We start from the raw sequence: 11,378 nt of genomic DNA on the forward strand, positions 1-11,378 counted from the left end.
TCATTTATTTTCAGGTGGCTTACAAAAGTCTTGAAGCAGAGGCACAGTTCAAAGATTATGTGTTGAAATCTGCTGCACTCATCAGTGGTTTTATGGCTGAATTACTGGCTCCTATAACTGAGCAACCTAGCACTATCTATAGAGGAAAACATGAATAAGAGCATTTCAGCAACTGAAGGACTAGATCACACAAAACTGACCATTCTGCCATTATTTACATAATCTTGCTGTTCCAAACCTACAATTTTTTTTCTATATATATTTTTTTTTTTTTGTGAAGAAACTGTGAAAAATCTGAACATAGAAATACGTGAAATCATCTTTGCTCTTCTCATAAGACAATTAAATCATTTTACTGAGTACAGTGTCTACATTTATGTATGTATATGTTTATTCATTTAGCACCAGCAGTACATGGTACAAAAATTACTGTGTTGACAAATGACAAACTATATTTCAGAAATGCCCAATACTGTAATTTTTGGTTTCACAATGAGGATGTAATGTTCAAAAATACTTCAATTTCACCTCACTGGAGAATGATACATACGCAATAACCCTTCTATCAGCGCACAACAAAACAAATAACAACCATATGCCAAACTGATAAAGCATTACGGCAAACAAAATAAATGCATTTTTTTTTTTTTTTTACGGAGCTGAGTGTATTGGTAAAGATTGCAATAACAATGCACCCTCAAATTGATATATTAATATCTTTAAATGTGTTTCACTTCATTTTAATTATTTTCATCTCAGGTTTAAGGCATGCTGAACTTTGCCATGATTTTTATTTATTTATTATTATTTCTCTGGACATTCTCTCTCTCTCTCTGTGAATGTGTTCTCCTTCTATTCTGTTGATGGCGACCATGGTTGAATCAACGTTGAATTACCTTTCGATTTGCTAAATTGGATCAACGTTGAAATCACGACGTGGATTCACCGTTGAAATCGTGACGTTGGTGTACGGTTGAAATCAGGGCTGGACTGGTAATCTGGCATACCGGGCAAATGCACATAGTATGTCGATATAATATGATTTTTTTTTTTTAATTGGCCAACGACCGGCCCATAAAGCAGGGACAGCGGCCCATTGGTTCATTTTCCATACTGACACTGGGCTGGCCCAATCATCTCTTAACAGGCTCCACCCCTCCTACTCTGTATCTTGTGTCAGATGCAGTCAGTGGCTCAGAGACAGAAATCTTTAGGATGGAGAAGCAAAAGCAAGGGGGGTGCGGAAAAGTAGCCGGCCAAAAAAATAAAAATTCAACATGTGCACAAATAACCGACATGTTTACTGCTGTAGCTTCAATTTCCAAGCCTACAATAGCTGACGACATTTTACAAAAACAGGTGAATATAGCACATGGAGGTGATTAGCCATGGCAGCAGGTGGAGCAGGAGGAGCAGGTGTCTAAGAGTGAAGTCAAGGAGAGACAGAGTGAGCACTGAGCAGGTATTCATGGTAGCTACATGATTAACAAGGAGGGAGGGTTAATCAGGGCGGGTGCAGGAGGATATGTGATGATTTAACGTTACCTCAATTAATTAATATTATAATAAGACAACATAATCGTTGTCGCTATTATAAAGTTTGTCAGATTGTCACCTACTGCACTAGCCACTCAGCAAATAACACCCAAAACAGAATGAGCTATTTTGCATTGTTTTTGTAGCTAGGTTAGCAGAGTTAACTTATTCAATTGAACTTCGGCTGACTATTCTAATGTTAACCCTTTAAACCCCATAACGGCCGTTCAGCCCTTCTGTAGAAAAACTTAAAATGATGCCATTTGATTATTTTAATTATTAATCAAAATGGCTGCGTATGGCTGAGAGAGAGAGTCGCCCACGACGAGTTACACGTTGGAAGAGAGGTAGCTAACACATGATATTTGGGGAATAAAACTCGCCTTGCATTTTGAAAGCTGTATATTTTTGTTTAGCTGTATATTCAACAAAGTAGATATTTTCTCATGTTTCTAATTAATTTACAATATCATTAATATGCAATATTAATGGTGAGTGAATAATATGAATATCATATATATTATTAGGACGTTTTGTGTGAGTAATTTGGTAGTATAGTTTCATTTTCTTTTTTTTTATGGAAAGTATCTCAACAATGAGAGGTAAATGTTGTTTGGTGTCATATTAAAGAGGGGTTTGTGCTCTTTAAAACAAAGTAGCCTATACTTGCAATTGTAAACTAGTTTTTCTGCTGTCTGGTGCATTGGGAAAAAAATTAGCAGAATTCTACATCCACATTCTATTGGGTTCTAAAGGATTACCTAGCTTTTATAACATGGAGCACATTGTCCATCTAGAAATCCTGCTCTTCAAGAATACAGGACTATATAACCAAAATGGATTCTTACTAAGTGTACTTTTAATAACTCTTCCAACAATTTATTTATCTCTGTCTCTCTGTCCTTCTCTATAGTCAAGCCAGGTTTAGTTAGCAGTGGAGGAGAGCACCTTTGATCACCAGGGAGTCAGTCAAGAGAGAGTGAGTACACTGGTCCATGGCACTTAGTTCTCAGCTTTGTAGGGGTTTTTGGGAATAGAACGGTAGATATGCACATCTACAGCGACCGCAAGGATGGTGTACTGGTTGGTTGTGTCCGACCGATTGTGGTGGGCCAGTCTGAGCAAAAATGCCAGGGCCCTTTTTTTGTCCCAGTCCAGCCCTGGTTGAAATCCCGACGTTGAATCAACGTTGAATTACCTTTCGATTTTGCAAATTGGATCAACGTTGAAATCACGACGCTGTGTCACCGTCTTACCTGCATTACGGGTGAATTAGAGTCGTGCTCCAGACCGGGGAGGAAAGCTGAATGAGGTGTTGATTTTGAAAAGTTAATCAACGTTGATAATACGACGTTCTTTCCCCATCGTACCTTGCACCGTGTATAAATACACCTAGATCCGAGTGGGCATTTAGATCAACAATGTACATGCAAGGCTAAAAATCGAATGACTGGCAGCAATGGCTTTACAGTCAACTTCAATAAACTACCACATGCTCAAAATTGTCAAACAGCAGTTTTATTTTGGAAACATACTGTATAAAACAGATGAAAATAATCCCACTTTATTATGCAGAGTATGTGTGATGGCCGAACCTGTGGCCACACATTGATAAGGGTAACATCAACGCATTCATTCATGATACATACATTCATTCACATACTGATAGTTCTTTTCCCGCATTCATTCACGATACATATATTCATTTACATACTGATAGTTATTTTCTTCCTTTTTATCATTCATTTATATTTGAATTTATAGTATAGGATTTAAGGTTTATGTATAAGAAAATCACTACACAGACTTTGTTTGACAAATTGCAAAGCTTTATTTATACATGTCAGTACTTCGTTCGTTGGTTTGGAGTGCACACTTACTGGCTTGCGTTGTACTATTTCTGTTTCCTTATCTTTGTTTCTATTTGAGTTTAAGTTACCGTGGCATGGAGGTTGGATGAATGGCGTTGACTCAGGTGTGCGTCTTTCCGTCATCGCGGTCTTGACTGACAAAAGACTGAGGCGCGTGCGGCAGTCAATATTTATGGTCTGAGCATTCCACTGGACGATACCAACTAGATGCTATGTCATGGGGGGGTGAAGAAATGAAGTTATATTTCTGATTGGTTCCAATTTATTTTTATTATTAATATTTGTTGTTTTGTATTATTAGATTTTGTTTGTTACTCTATTTACTTTGATTAGATAACTTGTAACTAATTTGTTGATTTATAAAGTGTTGATTGTATGTTTTCCCCTGTCTTGTTTAAGTGAGCTCACCGTCTGTGATAAATACCTGTTTGTTGTCTCATTTAGGGGGTTAGTTTTGTTTTGTTCAGTTCTTCTTAAGTTTCGTTATATTGAATTAAAACTTGTTTTGTTTACTTTATTAAAGTCTAGCTAGATTATTTGTTAGAACAAGTTGATTTATTTTGTAACTGAGACCTTTTTCTTATTTTTGGGTAAAATAAAACCCTTTTTTGTTGGCAATCCTGTGTCCTTGTGCCTTACTACTTGGCGATATCCGACAGTATGCATGGAGGTTTTGCTAAAAACATGTAGTAGAACAATCCAAATACAATTATATTTAAAGGTTTTTGTAAAATAATTTGGCAAATAAATGCATATTTATTGCAGCACTTACAAGACAAACCCTTGTACCTTTATGACCGAAACCAGTGGATCTTTTATTTGGGTGGAAAACTAGTTTCTGTCAAAAACATGTTTTAGTAATGTGTCTCATTACAAGAGTTGTGTACATTTGTGCCGTGAAAATGTGTTGCACAGTTTGAGAAGGGAACCTTCAACCAGTTGATTTCTAACGGGAAGTAAAAGATGAGTCTTAAGATGTTTCTTGAAAATGAGTAAAGACTCAGCAGTTCGGATTGAGATTGGGAGGTGATTCCACCAGCTGGGCACAGTCCAGGAAAAGATCCGTGAGAGTGATTTTGAACCTCTTTGGGATGGCACCACAAGGCGTCGTTCACTTGCAGAGGGCAAACTTCTGGAGGGCACATAAGATTTAACCAGTTTGTTTAGGTATGTTCACAATGTTTCACAATAACTTTGATATTGTGAAATATATTTAGCTGAAATCTGAATGCAAAATAAATCACACAATATTTTCACTTTACAGTTCAGTAACAGTGAGGTTGGAAACAAAGTGGACAACACTATTCATTAAACACTTATTTAATGTATTCAGATGAAAATGTACAATATTAACAAATTATTCACAAGCAGTGTTTTCAGAGCCCCCAGTTACACTGTTTTAATCAGAACACTAACATTACAGTGTAGTAAAATAAGTCAAATCTAATTCAGTAAATTTTTATTTAACTAAGTACAATCAAAACCTATCACAAAAGGTCAAAGCATCTCGAGCAGAAGTGACAGTGCAATGTAGCAGATGAACAATTTCTTACCAATGTTTCAAGAACAAGCTGGATCCTCGATGACTCTACAAGAGGAAAGAAGAAATGGTTTACTGAAAAGTTCTTAAAAAGCAGGATTTCATATTATACCATTTCTTTAAACCACTGGTTCTCAAACTTTTTATACCAAGTACCACTTCAGAAAATATTTGTTATTAAATATTAAGTTCCACCATAATGACCAACATTACATTTCAGCAGCGTAGTAGACCAAACTATTCAGCTACAGGTCTACAGTTAAAAAATGAGGCAGTTTTATTCTATTAAGAATATTAATTGTCAGACACTTTACCATGGTAAATACAGTTTGAACATTAACACTACAACTGTGCTTACATACACAGGTAAATGAAAAAAAGTTTAAATTAAAATGTAATTTTAAATGTAATTATGTAACAAAAGTTACAAAACTGTACTGTACTTTAACTCTAACATACTTAAAGAGTCATGAAACCCTAAACCAAAATTTCTGAGATTTTAACAAGAGGTATGTGTGTTGAACACCATTGAAGACGATGTTAGCATCTGTTAGATTTAATAGTAGGGGGAAAATGGTTAAATTTTAGTTTTTATACGCTATTTTCCTCTTCCGGGTTTAAAATCTTCATCCTGTCCACGTCACAGGCTGTGACGAGTAGATGAGTGAGGCTATCATGGGACGCAAGTGTTTGTTTTCGTGGTGCAAAAGTTCAAATGGGTTTCATATGTTTCCCCGCGATGCTGCCAGGGCTAGACTCTGGCTGCGGGCGGTTGGTTGGCCATCAACCACGGATACATCCAGATTATATGTGTGCAGCAAACATTTTTCGAAAGAGAGCTTCGAGAATTGGAGAATGGTGGACTTTGGCCTTGTTGACTACCAATGCAAGTTACGTCTTGCGATTGATGCGGTGCCAAGTCCCGAGGACTTTTCTATCCTTTCAGAGGTGTGTCTAAAACTTAAACCTATGCGTTTTACTTGCCTTTTGTTAAATAAGCGCTCGTTATAAAATTATTTGATATTTCGATAGTACCTCAATTGTATGCTTAATTCGTGTAATTAAATATGTAATATATTTAAATATGTTTGGGAAGTCTTTGGAAATTAATATGTTTGTATTGTCAGCCTAAACTGTGTTGCTAGATGGCGTGTCAGACCAAACAGCCCGCCAAAAAAGATGCTGCATGTCAAAACCATCCCGACATGAAGCATATGTTAACGCAACATCGCTGGAAACCTGAACAAAGGAGCAAGAGTATGTTGCACACTTTACAGTATTAAACATCATAAATCGTTAATAGTTTCGTAGTTTTTTTTAAGTGTATTAGGCACAATGTATTTATTTCATTTAGAAATATCTAATGTCATAGGCACTCAGGTGAAGCAACAGAAAAGGCATGTTGGTTGCTACACTTCCACACCATTCATACCACTAGAAAAAGGTCCTCTTGCAACCTCTACCCCCTTGAAAAAGTCCAGAAGAGAGGCTTAGGATTCTGATTGTAGTTTACAACCAGGAATGACTGACAGCAGCATCTATACTTCATTACATTTTGTATAATGTCTAAACTAGTGATTTATCGATATATTTTATGTTTTTACTTTTTTATTTTATAATTAGGTACTGCTGCATGTGAAAAGCTCACTCAGGTCTTCTTGGCACCCAAGTTGCTGAAAGACCTAGAGAACCTAAGTTCTGACTTCCAGACGTCAGGACTGGAGTCATATCACAGTCTGATCCTCAAGTTTGCACCAAAGAGCGTGGCATTCTCTTTTGTGGGGATGTTGTGCCGGTATGTTCTGGTTTTAATTCAAATTAAGTTGAATTGCATTCAAATTTTTCTTACAGTTTCCTTTTTTTCTAAACACATCTCTGCATCTTAACTGTTCATGCAGTACCTGATCTAAGGCCGGTGACACACTGGATGCGTGGCGTGTCCGTTTTTATTTCGGCTCCCATGTTAACAGGTTAGAGCTTGCACACTGCCTGCGTGATTCGGGTCTCAGGAAAACGTCTCGGAAAACGTGTGCATGCTAGAAATAGAACCGATGCCTATTTTTCATGCAACATACAAGCGTCTTGGAAGCGTTTCAATGCAAACCTGAATAGGAAAATATGTTTATATGTCATTTTGACACGAATACATATTAATACATGTAATTTTGATGTTTGAAAGTCTGTAGGTTTTGACAAACAAAAATATAAATGTAGCCTAATGTAAACACAATATTATCTGTTTTCAAATACTGCACCTGTCAATACAGAACAAAATATTCTATAGCCTATTTTGACGTCAACACTGCTGACGATATCTTTGCTGCTATATATTTATGTTTAATATGAAGTATAGACCTTCCACAACTCTCTCCCCATATTTCAAATAAATCACCATTGAGGCTCATCATATGTCACCTAGCAGCAGCAGCGGTCAGACACGCTTCTGGTGTGCAAAGACATGGAAAACACCTCGCAAACGCCACGCAGCTGACACACAACAGAAACGCCACGCTCACGCCACGCAGTCAGTGTGTCACCAGCCTAATGTTTCAGATCCTACTTTTTAGGACTCAACTTGCAGCCATGCACTACAATAAAAATAGCGGAAGACCACAAGCAACAACAGCTGCAGGGGAGCTCCGATGGCACATGCAGAATCCACGCTACAGAAGAGGAGAGTACACAGTACGACTTCTGAAAAGAAATCCCACATTTGGTATTATCTATCTATCTATCTATCTATCTATCTATCTATCTGTCTATCTGTCTTTGTCTATCTATCTGTCTGTCTATCTTTGTCTATCTATATTTATGTATCTATCTGTCTATCTGTCTTTGTATATCTATATCTATCTATCTATGTCTTTGTCTTTCTATCTGTCTGTCTGTCTGTCTATATATATTTATGTATCTATCTGTCTGTCTATCTGTCTTTATCTATCTGTAATGTACTATTTCTTTTTTTAATGTTCTGCAGAATATGTTGACAGATTGCAGGATCTGCTTTTTGAAAGTGTGTTGGAGCAGCCACAACTGTTTCAGGAATCTCTAAAAGGACTGCAAGTTCATGACCACCTCTGCACACAGTTTCAAAGACCTGAAAAGAGTGAAGCTGTTGCACAACACACGTCACGATTTAGACCACCTTCTGTCTGTCTGTGATCTAAAGTAAATAAACAAATTAAATGAAAAAATTGAAATGTAAAGTTCTTTATTTTAGTCGAGGGGAGGGGGTTGAAAACCTGAATAGGTTCCAGTGTTGTCAGGGAACTGCTCTCTGATGCAGGTAACAGCACACAAGGGAATCACCACCCTAATGTGTCTGCCAAGGTACCCCCAGCACCACTGGACAAAAATCCTATAGGCCAGGTGTCTGTAGCAACTGAGATTGAAACTTTAGTTTAACTTGTTATGGATCATTACATAAAATACTAAAATGCTACCTGTACTGTAAATGTATGTTAATCTGAAATGATATGTTTAGTTAACACCAGGTAAGAATGTTACTAACCTATTGAGGACTGTGTTCTCCATGTCACCGTAGAGCTGGCGATATGTGCCATAAACAGCTTGCAAAACAAATGTGTTTAGGGCGACAGGTTCAAAACCTGGATGAGCAGTTATGCATGCTGCCCCACCAACCTGCTCACATCTGTGCATCACCTACATGTTAGGAATTAAAAGTAATAATAAAATAAAAGGTGTATTATATGTATGTATATATATGTATATATATATATTACTGCTGTCAATCGATTAAAAAAAATTAACTAATTAATCGCACAATTTTTTAAAATTAATCGCAATTAAAAGACTGAAACTTTTTGGATATGTAAATGTAAAATGTAAATAATTAATGTAAACTCAAGACAAAGAAACTATTTAAATTCAAAATATGATTGTTTATTGGAATTTTTGTTTAACTTGTAACACAGATTTTCTCATGTAAACAACATACCTGCAATAAACCATCAATATCCTCCAAATTAACTGTTGGCTTGAAAGCCATATTTATTAAAGAAAAAAAACACAGGCATGTAAGTACCATTTGAATTTCAAAACAATCAATGCCAAAAAAAACAAAAATGATTTCCATGTTGAATTCTAAGTGGACTGCAAAAAAATTCCAAAGTATAGTCATTGCCAGTGCTTTAAGTGGGCCAGTACGCACCGGTACTCAGTACCGCCACTTCCAAATATAGCTCTTGAGCGTACCGCCACCTCTCCGTGCGCCCAGAACGTGCTTGTAGCGTACCGGTACGCTCATTTGGACATCTGTTTTAATCAAGGGGCAAGGAACTCGACCGGAAGTTGAAGTCGGGTGGGGGCTGCCATCTTTTAGCAGAACTTCACTTGCGTTAGCATTCCCATTGACTCCCATTCATTTTGGCGTCACTTTGACAGCGAATAACTTTACATCTGAGGCGTTTAAAGACTCTGTTTGTCCATTATTTATTTCTAAAGATACACGAAAATGTATAAAGGGCTCCATTACCTTCTATGTTATATTATGGCCCCGTATAAACAGTTTTTGTAAAAAATAGGCTAACGATTGCGTCATAACCACTCGTCTCTCTGTCGCATTACCGTACAGACAGGAGGAGAAGCTCGCAGGCAATTAACTTAATATGGCGTACTGGCGTTACATTTTAAAATACTATACAAAATAATTAATCAGAATACTTACTCCTGCTCACTCACGACAAAGAACTCCCCGTTCAAGCTCGCCGTCTCTGCAAGATTAACGATGGCAGTTTGCACGCACAGCTACTAGAAGATTTACATCTGGCAGACAGGTTGCTGACATCGTCAAGCTTCGTTTGAGTCTGCGCGTCAGAAACGGAAGTGCTAAAAAACGCTAAAACTGGGCTTCATTTGTCTCAATTGAGTTCCAATGGGGTCGCTGTGTCCATTTCTTTTACTGTCTATGGTTTTAATAGAGGTTTTAATCTTTTACCTGCACTGCCGATTTTCAGAGCGCCCTTCACAATGCAAGCTTCCTAATTCATCCCACCCAGAGCAGAAACTACATTACCCATTCACCCTTAAGTTATACAAGTGAATAGCGCATGTGTCGCTTTTCCCACTGTTAAGTAGTATATATTCATATATATATATGTATATGTTCATTGGCTGCAGCATCTTTTTTCTAAGTTCTAAAAAAATACCGTAGACGGCAAGGCACAAATTTAGATATTCATTTATCTAATTAATCTATAGCCTATGCACAAAGACAATATGATCTTTTTGTCCCCTTTTTGTCTTTTTGTTTTAAAGCTTGATGAAGAGAGAGAGCTCAAGTTGCTGCAGAGGACAGTGATGCACGCGCACAGGAGTGATTGACAGTTCGCGGCACTGTGTACAAAAAATACTCCGCTACACAATTATTTTGTTATTTTCGTTTAAGCTTATTAACGTTAGCGTTACAGAAAGGTCTGATTTACGCACTGTTACAGTCATTGTTTTTTTTTTTTTTTTAAACAATGACATTTGAGTTCATGATTTTAATGTTGCTGTTTCTTGTGGCAGACTAAATGAAGAGTAATGTTTCTTGTGGCAGACTGAAGAGTAATCCGGCAGAGTTTTATACTGAAACTTTCCGTCTAAAAGTCCTTCCTTGGTCTTATCCATATTTCTTTGCACGTTGAACACACCTAGGCCACAACTGGAAATAAAAAAAACTGCAACCGCGTTAATTGCGTTTTTTTTTTTAACGCGTTAAATATTTCAAATTAATCGAATGCGTTAACGCGCTAATTTTGACAGCACTAATATATATATATATATATATATATATATGTGTGTGTGTGTGTGTGTGTGTAATGGAAACATGCCCAAAACCTACATATGATAAAACGCCTATTTGCCTATTTTGACTGATTACATACTGAATTGCAATACAGTGAATTGAGTGTCAAGTTGCGTTTACCTGTGCCACCTACAGGACAAGTTTTCTCTTGGAGACAGCCTGGTACAGTGACCACAAGTACACCTGTTGCAAAATTATACGTTTATGAATGAAAACGCTAATTTCATGTCTAGTGCCTGCAGAAGAGTTTTTAGTCTTCTCTGATTAGTTAGCTAGCAGCTAGCTACCATTCTGACACTTCTCCCATCCGCACAGCCTCCGGTTCGTCCATGTTTTCGTCCACAGTCACGGCAGGGGCTATTGGCTCAAATTGATAGGGCAGAGGACCTGCACTGCCATCTAGTATGTCTCCATTTAGCCCTGGGGAATCAGGAGGAGAGAAGTCCTCCACCTCCACAGAGCCCTGCGTACTGCTGCCACTGCAAATTTCTATGTCACTGTCCATCTTTATTTGGGGTTCAGCGGGCGCGTAGATCTATGCTATGTACGCAATGTTTTTTTTAAGCGTTATTTTTTTTTCTTTTTTTTTCAAATATATGCATTCATACTGTGTATATAAACA

General features: G+C 37.3%; 1 protein-coding gene and 1 long non-coding RNA gene across 4 annotated transcripts in view; one reads left to right on the forward strand and one right to left on the reverse strand.

Annotated features, from left to right (window-relative positions):
- Nucleotides 1–4,371: 4,371 nt before the first annotated feature.
- LOC127953492 (uncharacterized) overlaps nucleotides 4,372–11,378 on the reverse strand; it is a 34,746-nt gene continuing 27,739 nt past the window's right edge. Inside the window, exons 3-4 of one of the 2 annotated variants that reach the window (XR_008153250.1) lie at nucleotides 4,961–4,995; nucleotides 4,372–4,539 (exon numbers count right to left, since the gene is read on the reverse strand). This is a non-coding gene — a long non-coding RNA (uncharacterized LOC127953492). The remainder of the gene's footprint in view (nucleotides 4,540–4,960; nucleotides 4,996–11,378) is intronic. The other variant, XR_008153251.1, reaches the window with a different exon arrangement.
- LOC127953442 (uncharacterized) lies at nucleotides 5,593–8,910 on the forward strand. Of its 2 annotated transcripts, XM_052552693.1 has the most exons (5): nucleotides 5,593–5,895; nucleotides 6,075–6,204; nucleotides 6,571–6,742; nucleotides 7,515–7,663; nucleotides 7,925–8,910. In XM_052552693.1, the coding sequence occupies exons 2-5, from the start codon at nucleotides 6,093–6,095 to the stop codon at nucleotides 8,107–8,109; spliced, it is 618 nt and encodes a 205-aa protein (XP_052408653.1). In that variant the 5' UTR covers nucleotides 5,593–5,895; nucleotides 6,075–6,092; the 3' UTR covers nucleotides 8,110–8,910. The 2 variants fall into 2 exon arrangements, 1 of the variants encoding a protein (XP_052408653.1); XR_008153166.1 differs by having other exon boundaries at nucleotides 6,320–7,663.

This window comes from Carassius gibelio, chromosome B3, assembly GCF_023724105.1.
Source record: "Carassius gibelio isolate Cgi1373 ecotype wild population from Czech Republic chromosome B3, carGib1.2-hapl.c, whole genome shotgun sequence".
NCBI lineage: Eukaryota > Metazoa > Chordata > Actinopteri > Cypriniformes > Cyprinidae > Carassius > Carassius gibelio.

Coding starts and splice junctions, on each gene's coding strand:
- LOC127953442 (XM_052552693.1), top strand. CDS start 6,093: ATGGCGTGTCAGACCAAACAGCCCGCCAAAAAAGATGCTGCATGTCAA. Junction 6,205..6,570: donor ACCTGAACAAAGGAGCAAGA/GTATGTTGCACA, acceptor TTTTATAATTAG/GTACTGCTGCATGTGAAAAG. Junction 7,664..7,924: donor GAAAAGAAATCCCACATTTG/GTATTATCTATC, acceptor AATGTTCTGCAG/AATATGTTGACAGATTGCAG.